Here is a 14,070-nt window from a genome sequence, read left to right as displayed (position 1 = left end):
GATGATGCATCAAATACGTTATTTGTTCCATTTGGCATCTACATGTTGAATAGTAGGTATTCAGAAAAGAAAATAGTGTATCTCTTGGTGTGATGTTGGCAAAAATGAATTTTTATTGGCAGGGGCAGGAACGTGAAGGTAGTCTTTTTGATAAAGGCTTCAGATACAAGGTGGCACTTACTGTAATTTGGAATACCTATATCCTTAGCGAACACTTGGAAATTTCATGACCTGCAAATGCTTTTGAATAGTTTATGAATTGCTGTCTCTACGATTTAAATGTATAGGAGAGAAAGAAGAGTACATTTTTATTTTAAGATTAATCTTCTTCAATTTTGCCAATCTAAGCAGAGGAATTTACTGGAAAATGTTTTCATCCAATATTATTTCATTCGACTATCAGATGAGTTACATTAGATATCTACATTCTCATGTTTGCTTTGCCTATTTCAGTGATCGCTGTGGAGAAGACCCAAACCAGAAAGTAATCCATGGGGTTATTAACTCCTTTGTTCATGTTGAACAGTATAAGAAAAAATTCCCCCTAAAGGTAGACATCTATTTCTGATTTATTTTTTTTTAATTTTGAATGTTAACCTAGTATATGTATTATTTGTCCTTTAAAAAAAATTCTCACTTTTAGTTTTATCAGGAAACTTTTGAGTGTCCTTTTCTGAATGAAACAGGGGAGTATTATAAACAAGAAGCTTCAAATTTATTGCAAGAGTCAAATTGCTCACAATACATGGAGAAGGTAAGAGATTCTTCTGTATTCATGCAATACGTAAAAGCTAATATTATCAATTTACTGATGATACACATTTTCTTGTACAGTTCCCATAGTTGTTCTTTGTTGTACGCTTTCATGCAGCTTAAAGTATGCTTTTTGGTTGCCTGGTTCTAAATATAGGTTAAGCTGAATATAAACTACAAACCTTGGCTATGGATGGACTGTCAGCTTCAAAATATTTCCTAATAAATGATGAATCAATCATATGAAAACTAAAAAAAAAAACAACCCCCCAAAAAACCCCACACCCACAAAAAAACCCCACACAAAACAAAAAAAACCTCAAAACCCAAACCACGTGTCAGGTTGATCAGTATTGCTTCCTCACTTTCCTTCTGTTTATAGTAGCATAAGATGAGGGTTTTAACAATAATGGTTAGTGAAGGCTATATGGTAGAGTTGTTACAGAGTATTGTTAAAAGTCACATACGCTGAGGTGAATTTTCTTTTGCTCTGCTTCATGGTGTATGAAGTCAGTTTGGGGTTAAATTACTTGTAATTCTTATACTTTGCTTGAGGAAGCAAAGATTAATACAACACTAGGAGCCAGTCCTTGGTGCTATACTATCCACACTCACAAGATAGAACAGTTAAGGAGAAGGCTGTGAGATTGCTTTTAACCATAAGGAGCATAAGCTAATGATAGCACACCTGAGGTGAAATTCAGGGACAGGCTAAGACTTCAATTAAACCAAAAGAAATGCAGATTCATTTTGTCTATCACTAGCAGTCTGCAGCTGCGCTACTCTCCCTCGGCTCCCCTTATATTCACTGGATCTAAGTACTTTCAGGTCAGCATTCATATGACTCATTTTGTGTTATGCCTATTTTCTTCATTGAAGTTATAAAGAGAGTTTTTATTAATAGCTCAGATGTAAACCTATGCCTTTTGAGCAGATGTTTATGTACAAGAAGATGGAACAGTAAAGTGATTCTTACAGTCATATAATTAGGTACCGTGGTAAAACTTTCTCAGAAGGAATAAGAAGTGTGGTAGGAGGAATTGGGGATGACTGGTCACAAAGTTGAAGGGAAGAAGAAATTTTAAGAGAACTACTGAGTGCTGTTAGACATCTAGTAGTGACTGAGCCTAGTCAGTACTCGGGGGTGGTGTGGTGTGTAGAAGATTAAATTAATTCAGCAACAACCTGATTCAAAATAAGCAAATTTTAGTATTTCAGCATCCTGGACAAGTTCTTTTAGTTACTCATGTGTCTCATTTTGCATACACATACTGTTGTACATTCATGGTTCTATATTGGTTGTTAGTATTTCATCGGCTCTCAGTTTAAAAACTTGTCTGCAGGTTTTAGGTAGATTAAAAGATGAAGAAATGCGGTGTCGGAAATACTTGCATCCCAGCTCATACGGCAAAGTGATTCATGAATGCCAGCAGAGAATGGTAGCTGATCACTTGCAGTTTCTACATGCAGAATGTCACAATATTATCAGACAAGAGAAAAGAAGTGGTGAGTGTCAATAGTCCCAAAAGGCATGAAGTGTTTTTTGTTTTTTTATTCATTTAGCATTGCAATTTACTATCTTTATTGAGTGACTTTCTATGCGCTTAAGCATTTTCAACTAATTTATGTTACTTATCCAGAAAGCGCAGTTCAACCCTGAATGACGTTTTTCTTTTACCATGTAATTCATTTTCATTCTTCCAAATATATAGTTGAAAACCTTTTTACTGTTAACAACCCTTCTTTCAGCCAATACTCTTTCTCTTTCCTTGTCCTAGTCGGCTTAAAAATACACTGCAGTCCTGTGTCCTGTAGAATTGATCATATTTTATGCTTGTGTTTTCATTTGTAAACCAATGGCTCTGTCTTTACAGATTTCTTCATCATCATTTGACAGGTCATGATTATAAAATATTTTTGCTGCTTTTCATAGCCACTTTTTATTGTCCTGATTTTTTTTGTGACCTCTCTGCCCAAATCCTTTTTACAGAAGCAGATGCTCTTGTAATTATATTCCCTGCCTGACTAAAAAAAATTATGCTTCCTGATGACTATATGCTTCTTACCCTTGAAAGAATGCTGATTCTTGCATGGAAGATGGTATCTATTATGTGAAACAGATTATTTTTCACAGTCAAAGTCAAATTATATCTAATAATAGTGTTCAGTTTCCAGAGAGTTTTGCGGAATTGATCAGAGCTTGGATCCCTTTTTTGGGGAAAAAATAAAAAAACCAAAAAAACCCCAAACACAAAAAAACCAAACCCCAATCAAAAACAACAGAACAAAAATCCTCCATAAAAATAGCAGTTGCTTATTTACAGCTTTTCTAACCTGAGAAGAGTTTCAAGCCACTGCTGAAGGGAAACAAAAAGTCAAGAAGATATCTAAACTGATTTTAGTTAGCTGCTGCGAAGGGAGATTTGGGGAGGCCAAGGATTAAAATAAACTGGTACAACACTTTTCCATACTAGCCCATCTTTCCTCTTGGAGTCTCTCTTAAACAAGGAGTATTGGTAGAGTGAGGTGGTCACAATGGTAGTACTCAGTAAATACTGATATTATCCCTACTGTTTCCTTTTTTAATTTTGTCTGTGATCCAGTGTATGTTAAATTTTTTTTAAACCAGTTGGTCTTGTTTCAGTCTTTGAAAAGTTCTGTGTGAAATTATGATACTATATTAAGTGTTGATTTTTAGTGTTTCTAAGCATATTCTATAAAAATGTATCTCTGTTACAGACATGGCAAATATGTATACTCTACTTCGTGCTGTGTCAAGTGGTTTACCTCATATGATTCAGGAACTACAAAACCATATCCATGATGAGGGCCTTAGAGCAACCAGCAATCTTTCTCAGGAAAATGTGAGTTTCCTTAGGCAGCTGAAATCACCTATTTGATTAACATTCCTGATGAAATGTTTACCCTTTTCTTTTTAGTCTATTCTGGGTTTTTTTGTCTATATGAAATTGGTTTGGAACATTATGGATAAATTGTAACTTCTAATTAGCACGCTTAGCTGTGCAACACATATCTATCCTGAGAGTTGATTGTTGTGATCTAACCAGAAACAACTACAGCTAGATATTTCTCATTGTCGTTTGTTTAATGCTGTCATGGCAAGTAGGTCCTTTTGTTCCATGTATGTATTTTTTTCCCGAATTTCTCTAAGTCAGTGGCATTAGCTGTTCTGGTACGTTAGGAACCAATGATGCCATTTAGTTTAATTATATGTTATTTGTAAAGACCTGACATCTTGTCCTGATTTTAGTGTGGTGTTTTTCACTAATAGCTTTGTAGTCTCATATTTTCATGTAATTTCTGAAAACACTGTAGCTTAATTATTTTACTAAAGTGTGTTAAACTTTCTTCAGTTCATATGTATTTAAATTACTCAATTCCATTTTTGTTCCTCTAGCATTGTTCAGAAACAGACAAACAAGCTTTCATTTGGCATTATATTTGTACATGTATACATCTTGCTGTCTAGATCTGTGCTCATTTTAGGACAGTGACTTTAGCCATCCAGTGTTTCTGTCTATAATAATACATCAATACAAACTGTTGTAAATTCACTCTTTTATTGGCTGCACAGGAGTGCTTACTCTTCCATAACTCCTGTGTGTGTACTGAAAATGGGCTGAAGTCTTTAATAGTAGAGTTTACTTTCAAATTTTGTATAAGTTTATTGGGCTTCTTTTAAACTCATAGCGTCTACACAGGGAAATGAATGCAGAGGCATGAGGGTGATGAAAATTCACAGCCTTATGTAGATAGACTCCAAATGTGAAATACTTGCTCCGCTGTGTGGATTAAATACTTTGTCATCAAAACATTTTTAATGTGTGACCTGAGAATGCACTTGGGGAGTCATGTGATGCAGCCAGTGCATTGCACACTCTTGCATTGCCAGCTTGTCTGTGTAGGGACTCCTCTAATTTGTATTAGCCATTTCTATACACAATGTTATGCTGAAATGTGGCACACTAAATTTGATTGGTAACTGTCCTACGTAGGGAAGTTCGAAGGGTTCATCCAGATTTTTCTGTCTCTCAAGTCACTGTGTAGGAGAAGTACCAGTTTACTTATTTTAGTAGCTTTTTTGCTTGATTACTGTATTTACATGTTGGCATTAATGATTTTCGAAAGGGCTAATAAAGGATTTTTAGGGTACGATGGAAAAGATTAGACAGCATGAGAGCAGTATACACTCAAATCTATGTTTGATAGCATGACTGTAAATGTAGCTGTAGACTTTTTATTTCCAAAACATGCTCAAGCACAGTAGTATAAGAGTACAACAATGCAGAATCAATCCTCTCAAAGACTTAATTGCTATGATTTTTAACTTTTATCAAAAAGAATAATTAAGAAAAGTGTGCAATTAATGTAGATATTTTTGCATGTAGATAATACTATTTTTCTCATTAACTTGTTTTCTGTTTTATCTACCTTTTTTAGATGCCAACTCAGTTTGTGGAGTCAGTTTTGGAAGTACATAGTAAATTTGTTCAACTCATCAACACTGTTTTGAATGGTGATCAACACTTTATGAGTGCCCTTGACAAGGTAACTTTTACTTAAGTGAAAAAAAAAAATTGGAAAACAAAATGCAGGACCCTGTTTCAGGCTTGCCAGAATTCTTCAGCATCAACACATGTTCAAAGATAGAGTTCTTTTGCAGCTTTTCTAGTTCAGAAATGCAATGAGACAAAAGACAGTGCAGTGTTATGGGGAAAGGTATGTACAAAGGAAACCACTTTAATACTTAAATGTTTTCTGAAAGACCTTTCTTTTCATCATAATTCAAAACACAAAAATGAAACCGACATGTTTAATGTAAATTTAAGTGCAGATAATGAATAGACAAATTGGGGTTTGTGAAGTTTGGTAACGTGTGTTTGAACTTGAATTTGCTTGCTGCTATAACGTTTAAACTCTGAATGCTGATAGTATTACTTACATAGAAGCTTTGTTTAGATTTTTCAAATTGACTACAAAGAATACCTGGAAACTTGCATTACATCAGTCACTGTCGCAATAGCTAACTTTTTCTAGGAGAGAACTGCACTTGAAGTTGAATAAGACTGCTTTAGGGAAAGAGGCTTGCTGCTCTTTTCTTTGAAATGCATAGCCATGAAGGTATTTAAGATAACAGTTCTAATTGTTACAAATTTTAATAATAAATTAGAACTAACATTATTATTATTGTGGTTGTTATTATTTTCTGCCAAACATGTCTGGGCTCTTGAGGGATTGAGTGGCTCCTCCTCAAACAAGAAGTGCATTTTATCTAATCCATTTGTTAATTTCCCCCTCTTTCTCATATATCCTTGTGTCTTTTTCTTAGAGAGTGCACTTACTATTTGCCTATCTATAATTTCCTGTCGCAAGATGTGTGCGTACATTTCACTGCTCTTTTGTGGTGTTTACAGTAGTTGCTGTTTGTAGTTAGAGTCATAGTCTAAGCTTTGATAATTTTCAGCCAAGGTTAATCTGGAAAGATGTAGTGATGAAGATACCACTAATAATATCAATAGTAGATACCCATCAGTATTTGTGATACTGAGAAAATAATTCTTTAGTATTTTAAAACAAATGCTTATCTTAATACCCTAATACAGCTGTCTCAATTGCAATTCATGCCATATACCAGAAGGTGGAGTAATACAAGATTTACAACTACATTTGCTGGCACATAGACAATGTACTTTTTCCTTAAATACATAAATTCTTCACTTCAGTGATCTTTACTATAATAAATACTTAAAATCTTTATCTGCTGTCAGTTTTTCATGGTGGATATCAAAACTTCTGTTGTTACCTCCAGTATTATTGCAGAAGAGTGCTCTAAACTTCAAAAAGTTTCATGTTTCTTGCCAAGTCATGCATTCCTTTCTCACAGGGATTCTAGGGACCTATTGTCATATATTGGAATGTCAATGCATTGTACAAAAGAGTTGCTTCTCAGTTCTTCTTTATAATAATAACAATAATAATGTTCTCCTTCCATAGAAGGAACTGTAATTCCTAGGAACTATGGTAATGCAATATTTTTGGCTCAGTATTAGTTTAAAATGTTAATTTAATTGTGATATGTAGTTTAGAAATTAATCTTGATGATTCTGATGTCTTTGTGTACAATTTTCCATTCTACACTGCTGTTATCTCCTTCCTTTTCATTTTCATCATATTCAGGTTTTCTTAAGCTACCGTATTTTTTGTACTGCACTGCTTTGAACTTCCACTATCAAAAATAATTTTTCTCCTCTTTAGTGTCCTCAAAAAATCCAATAACCAAAAGATCTTTCCTTTCTTACTGTTGTGACCACACCATGTATGTTTTTCAGCTCAAGCTGCTTATGATGTGCTGCTGCTCAAATCTGCTTCATCTGCAGGTTCTTCTCAGTTTCTTTCCATCCATACTTTTGGACCATACTTACTGCTGTATACCAAAACCTTCACACTTTTACATTTAAGTTTCTAATCGGAACTTAATTTATTCTCCTGCTTTCTGCAATTAAGTTCTGTTCCTGTACTCTTTACACTTTTACTTAAATCTCAACTTAAAAATGTTCAGTGCAGAAATTCTGAAAGAACAGTTTTTCAAACTCTTTTATTCATTGTTTCTTTTTTGATCCCTTTTTGACACAAAAGTTCGGTTTTATAGGGTCTCAGATGGTCTTTGCCCTGAACATTTTTTGCTTTCTTCAAATTTCATAAAAGAAAAAGTTTTAAGTCATTTACATTTTTTCTCTTTGCTCTATGTTCCTGTGTAGGCTTTGACATCAGTAGTTAACTATAGGGAGCCCAAGTCGATCTGCAAAGCACCTGAGTTGGTAAGTGATATATATTACTGTAGACAGGAATAATACTTCTTTATAACTGTCAAATGAGTTGTCATAGAGTCCTTCACATGAGTATCCATTTCTCACGTTGAATCAGCCTCATATGTGTATTTCGGTGGTAATAAATAACATAACCTGCACACACATTTTGTGGGAATGTGAAATTGGTGCATTTGTAATTTTTGATAGAGAATTTGTATTTTCTGTGGATGTAGTATGTATTGTTTACCTATGAATGCGGCCCTTGCAATAGAACATGAGGCTGTAGACTGTGACTTATTTCATGCTTTAACTTTTATAGAGAAGTTTGGAATAACTTGGCATACATTTGTTCTCAAGCTTGACAAGTAGGTTTGGGTTTGTTTTTTTCTTTTTTTTAACTTGAGCTGGCCAAGTACTGTGACAACTTGTTGAAGAAATCAGCAAAAGGAATGACAGAGAATGAAGTAGAAGACAAACTTACAAGTTTCATTACTGTTTTCAAATACATTGATGACAAAGACGTATTCCAAAAGGTAACTTTTGATATTCAGTAAATGTTAAAATGTTATATTTAAAGTATACTTGAAGAATGTGGTTATGCTTTTAAAAATCCTCATATCTGTTTTGGTTTTTTGTGCAGTTCTATGCCAGAATGTTGGCAAAAAGATTAATTCATGGTTTGTCTATGTCTATGGATTCTGAAGAAGCCATGATTAATAAACTAAAGGTAATGTAGTATTCTTCTAATGCAGAATAAACTAACATAGGAGCATGTAATATTGAGAGGGAGCAGCAGAGGGTGCCAGGGAGAACTTAGCAATCAGTAGATCCTGTTTCCAATAGCTGAAAGGAAAAACTAATTTCTTGGTAGTCTGTGAAAGATATATGGCCAAGTATCGCCTAGGCATTTGAGATTTTTATGAAGTTTTGGGTAGTTCTATTAAGTGTGTCCAAATAATTTATATTTACATTATAGACGTACCAAGGACTTTCATAAACTAGCTCTATCTTTCCATTTTATAAAATAACATTGTTCATATAAATCAATGTATAGAAAGTGAAACTAAGATAAATCAGATAATTTTCTTTTATAATGTCTGTTTTCTACTGTAACTAGTGTTCTCTGTAAATATTATAACAACTAGATTTTCATATTTTAGTAGTGAATGTACATAACTTATTTAATAAATACTTCTTTCACTGTGTAACCTGTTACAATATTTCTTCACAGCAAGCCTGTGGTTATGAATTTACCAGCAAGCTCCATCGAATGTATACAGACATGAGTGTTAGTGCTGATCTCAACAATAAATTCAACAACTTTATCAAAAACCAGGACACGATTATAGATTTGGGAATTAGTTTTCAAATATATGTTCTACAGGTACTAATGTATGTTTATTACTATTAAGTTATTTGTACTTAATTTTTATGTTTTGATAACAAGTGAACAATTTTTCTAACTGAATACTTCTCATATGGAAACTAACATGTTGCGATCATTGTGGAATAATTTATTTTCCTAATGTTTCTTTTTAAAATTAACCCTCTAACACACTGAACAATAATGATGTAAAATACCTTGTGTTCTGTCTTGTATTAATCCCTCAGCAGGGCATGCATAATGAGCAGTAAAACTTTTGGTGTCAATCGAATGTCCTATGGCATAATATACACTGTAGATCTGTTTAATAGTGTTATTTTTTGCTTAATGTATATGTTGTATGAGAATGTTAATGCTTTTATTTTTTGTGATACCTTTAGGCTGGTGCATGGCCTCTAACTCAGGCTCCTTCTTCTACATTTGCAATTCCTCAGGAACTGGAAAAAAGTGTACAGATGGTAGGTTAGTAGGTGGCTTCTTGTAAACATGTGGAGAATGTAAAATAACTCTAAATGAAAGACCATCACTCTAACAGAGAAAAACCTGAGATGCTGCATGTTGTTTGTAAATCATGACTATCCTCTTTCAGTCCATATGAAATTTGGGTCACCCAAATGGCACACTGAATTTCTGCGTCTGTTTGCATACCTTTTCTTTATTTTTCACATCTCTCTCCTATAATTTGTGATTGATGAGCGGGATGCTAATAAATGCAATCAAATGAATTGGGTTGATTCTTAGTTTTAAAACCAATTCCTAACATTTAGATGAAAGATTTTGTTTCTAATATTAAGTCTGAACAGATTGAATAGCAGATTAAAAAGCAGATACAGTTTCTTGTCCCATATTTCACAGGAGCCATTCAAAATCAAGCTTCATGCAAACTTCTTTAAAGATAATTTTACGAATTCTCAAGGCAGTAAAGGTTCTACTTTGACCAGATATTCACTTTTTATGTGATTATTTCTGCTTTGTAGAGGTGGAATATTTTAATACTTTTGATTACATTATTGCATTCTAAATGTTACCTGCACAATGTTTGTGTTAAAATACAGGATGTGGGTGTTGATCTTTGCTAAAGTGTATTTAATGGTGAAGTACATTCTAGGCAATAAAAAAATTTGTATTATTGGACATAACAGATTTTTAAAGCAATTTTTACACCTTAAATTGCTATCTGATGTAAATTATAATGGCAAATGTCTGTTTCTGTGGTGAAGGAGCTTTTTCATGTATTACCAAGTATTAGAACTATTTATTCTGCTTTTATTTCTGCTGTATTAAGTGGCATTTGCTTTTAGCAGTATAATAGTTTCCATCCCATACTGTGGGATCCACAGAAGGTGATTAATGACATTTTGCTGCTCTTTGTGGTCTTAGAATAGGAGTCTTGTCAGTTGTGCCTCAGTTGAAAAATTGTTAGACTTGCATATCAGAAGTAGCTCAGAGTCTGGGTTGCTTACCTAACTTCACTGCTTTGCCAGTTTAAAGGAGGAAACTTACTTATGTCTCACCTAGCTGGAATTAATGCTATAAATTGTACTCATAATTCCCTGAGGAAACAGAACATGGCATTGGGGAGTCTTTGAAAAATTGACAATGTCTGTCTTTACTATCAAATCTGATCATTAGACCCACAAAGAGAGAGTTCTCTGAGGATTCTGGCCAGGATTTAGAAAAAAACATTTTGCAGTTGCACCCCAAAGTGTGGGAGTACCTCTGTAACTGGGCAAACTGTTCAGCAGCTTTTTCAGGCTCTGAGACTGCTGGAGCTTCCTATAAATATGTATTTATTTGAATGGTATACAAGTACTGGTTTTCATACTATGTGAGCTTGTGGGTGGAGAAACACCTGATTGTTACAGAGGTCAAAAGTCCCCCTTTTTGTATTTTCCTTCGATGTTAATCAGAGTTGCCAGATCAAATCAGAGTAAGCCAAATTGATGTGTATGCAGTATTGGCCACGTGGAATTTAGGGAGGTTTGATCCCATTTTAAGAAAAGGTTCTGTGAATCTGCTTTTCTCATTACTAGAAAGTAGTTAGACCTTAAATTAGGATTAATCTGCAAGCCATACTCTCTCCATTACTTGCTAGTTTCCAGGAATGGCAGGATTGTTGGATTATATATGATATGAGAATAAGATCATTTTGCTGCTTCTCTGCAAATTTGATTTTTTTTCTTATCACAGGCCACAAGTCTGATACTTCCTAAATCATAAATATGTGCTTCTTTGCAAAAATAGGTTTTGGAAGGCTTCAACAGAAATTCGAGAATCTGTAGTCACTTCTTGGTTCTGAGATGTTTGCAAACTGTGTAGTTGTATGTAGCCTGAAACCCAAATTGGAAGGTGGGAAAAACTGTGCCTGCTTTCAATCTTGCTCTTTTTGGAATTCCCCATAAAAATATGTTCAGGAATGTAAGATGCAATTCGTCATGAAAGTCAATGTGTAGCTGACTCTGGGAAATAGCTTTTAACTAAAAGTTTGTTTTTTGAAGGATGTTGTTTAAAAAAAAACGAAAACAAAAACAGTAAAATGGATTTTTCTGAATTTATTTTAAATAGGGTATCAAAGTTATCACTGCTTAGCTACAGCATTTTATGGTTTGAGAGTATGAATGTGTCAACAATCTTTATGATTTAGTCATCAAGTGATATGTTAATATGTTCAAGTAGTTCAGTAAATGGTTCAGTCATCACCCATCTTCTAAAAGAAAATGCTGTCATGAATTGATCTACAATGTTTTTATCCAGCATGGTGAACATAAAAGCAGTAGTTCTTCAGTGGGATGGTAGTGTAATGATAAACTATTCTAAGTAGTTATATGTGTCACTAATTGAAGTTCATTTTGTTTTGCAGTTTGAATTATTTTACAGCCAGCATTTTAGTGGAAGGAAGCTTACTTGGTTACATTATCTTTGTACAGGTAAAAATAAGTGCTTTGCTAAAGTTATGCTCTGTACAACTGACAATTATTTGTTAAAAGTCCTTGTCAAATGGCAACAGACTTTGTAGTTGGAACATTGTTGCATATAAAGTCAACTGTCTTATTTTGCATTATAAATTAATTTAATATTTGCTGCTTAGTATTTCCAAAATTTACATTTACAGAATCATAGAATCATGGAATGGTTTGAGTTGGAAGGGACCTTAAAGATCATCTAGTTCCAACCCCCCTGCTATGGGCAGGGACACCCTCCGCTAGACCACGTTGCCCAAAGCCCCATCCAACCTGGCCTTAAACACTTCCAGGGATGGGGCCTCCACAACCTCTCTGGGCAACCTGTTCCAGTACCTCACCACCATCACAGTAAAGAATTTCTTTCCAACATCTAATTTAAATCTGCCCTCCTTTAGCTTAAACCCATTACCCCTTGTCCTGTCACTACACTCCCTGATAAACAGTCCCTCACCAGCTTTCCTGTAGGCCCCTTCAGGTACTGGTAAGCAGCAATTATATCTCCCCGGAGCCTTCTCGTCTCCAGGCTGAACAATCCCAACTCTTTCAGCCTGTCCTCACAGGAGAGGTGCTGCAGCCCTCTGATCAGCTTCGTGGCCCTCCTCTGGAGTTGCTCCAACAGCTCCATGTCTCTCCTGTACTGGGGCCCCCAGAGCTGGATGCAGTACTGCAGGTGGGGTCTCACAAGAGCGGAGTAGAGGGGCAGGATCACCTCCCTTGACCTGCTGGTCACACTTGTTTTGATGCAGCCCAGGATGTGGTTGGCTTTCTGGGCTGCAAGCGCCCACTGCCGGCTCATGGTGAGCTTCTCATCAATCAATACCCCCAAGTTCTTCTCCTCAGGGCTGCTTTCAATCCATTCCTCACCCAGCCTGTAGTCATGCTTGGGATTGCACCGACCCACGACCTTGCACTTGGCCTTTTTGAACTTCACGTGGTTCACACCAGCCCACCTCTCCAGCCTGTCAAGGTCCCTCTGGATGGCATCCCTTCCCTCCAGCGTGTTGACCCCACCACACAGCTTGGTGTCGTCAGCAAACTTGCTGAGGGTGCACTTGATCCCACTGTCCATGTTGCCGACAAAGATGTTGAACAGTGCCGGTCCCAGTACCGACCCCTGAGGAACACCACTCGTCACTGTTCTCCACTTGGACATTGAGCCGTTGACCACAACTCTTTGAGTGTGACCATCCAGCCAATTCCTTATCCACTGCGTGGTCCATCCATCGAATCCATGTCTCTCCAATTTAGAGACAAGGATGTCGTGCGGGACAGTGTCAAATGCCTTGCACAAGTCCAGGTAGATGACGTCAGTTGCCCTTTACTTATCCATGGATGCTGTAACTCCATCATAGAAGGCGACCAAGTTTGTCAGGCACGATTTGTCCCTAGTGAAGCCGTGTTGGCTGTCACCGATCACCTCCTTATTTTCCATGTGCCTGAGCATAGTCTCCAGGAGGGTCTGCTCCATAATCTTGCCAGGTACGGAGGTGAGACTGACCAGCCTGTAGTTCCCTGGGTCTTCCTTTTTACCCTTCTTAAAAATGGGGGTTATGTTTCCCCTTTTCCAGTTGGCAGGAACTTCACCAGACTGTCAGGACTTCTCAAATATGATGGCGAGTGGCCTGGCCACTTCATCCGCCAGTTCCGTCGAGACCCGCGGATGCATCTCATCAGGTCCCATGGACTTGTGCACCTTCAGGTTCCTCAGATAGTCTCGAACCTGCTCTTCTCCTACAGTGGGCGGTTCTGCATTCTCCCGGTCCCTGCCTTCTGGGACCTGGGCAGTGTGGCTCAAGCATTTGCCAGTGAAGACTGAGGCAAAGAAGTCATTGAGTACCTCAGCCTTCTCCATATCCTGGGTAACCAGGTCACCCGTTTCATTCTGGAGGGGACCCACATTTTCCCTCATCCTCCTTTTCTCACTAACATACCTATAGAAGCTTTTCCTGTTGTCCTTGACATCCCTGGCCAGCCTAATTTCTATCAGGGCTTTGGCTTTCCTAACCTGCTCCCTGGCTGCTCGGAGAGTTTCTCTGTATTTCTCCCAGGCTACCTGCCCTTGCTTCCACCCTCTGTAGGCTTCCATTGTTTGTTTGACTTTGCCCAGGAGCTCCTTGTTCATCCATGGGGGCCTCTTGGT

General features: G+C 36.6%; 1 protein-coding gene across 6 annotated transcripts in view; it reads left to right on the top strand.

Annotated features, from left to right (window-relative positions):
* The window catches only part of CUL2 (cullin 2), a 54,522-nt gene that overhangs the window by 28,427 nt on the left and 12,025 nt on the right, over positions 1-14,070 (top strand). For all 6 annotated transcript variants that reach the window (XM_075746552.1, XM_075746555.1, XM_075746554.1 and 3 more), the window contains 11 exons: positions 454-550; positions 644-754; positions 2,097-2,259; positions 3,493-3,617; positions 5,215-5,322; positions 7,533-7,592; positions 7,988-8,116; positions 8,224-8,310; positions 8,815-8,967; positions 9,348-9,425; positions 11,828-11,894. In XM_075746552.1, coding sequence (XP_075602667.1) covers positions 454-550; positions 644-754; positions 2,097-2,259; positions 3,493-3,617; positions 5,215-5,322; positions 7,533-7,592; positions 7,988-8,116; positions 8,224-8,310; positions 8,815-8,967; positions 9,348-9,425; positions 11,828-11,894 — 1,178 coding nt within the window. The remainder of the gene's footprint in view (positions 1-453; positions 551-643; positions 755-2,096; positions 2,260-3,492; positions 3,618-5,214; positions 5,323-7,532; positions 7,593-7,987; positions 8,117-8,223; positions 8,311-8,814; positions 8,968-9,347; positions 9,426-11,827; positions 11,895-14,070) is intronic.

Source organism: Balearica regulorum, chromosome 2, assembly GCF_011004875.1.
Source record: "Balearica regulorum gibbericeps isolate bBalReg1 chromosome 2, bBalReg1.pri, whole genome shotgun sequence".
Lineage (NCBI taxonomy): Eukaryota > Metazoa > Chordata > Aves > Gruiformes > Gruidae > Balearica > Balearica regulorum.
This window is presented reverse-complemented; position numbering and strand designations above follow the sequence as displayed.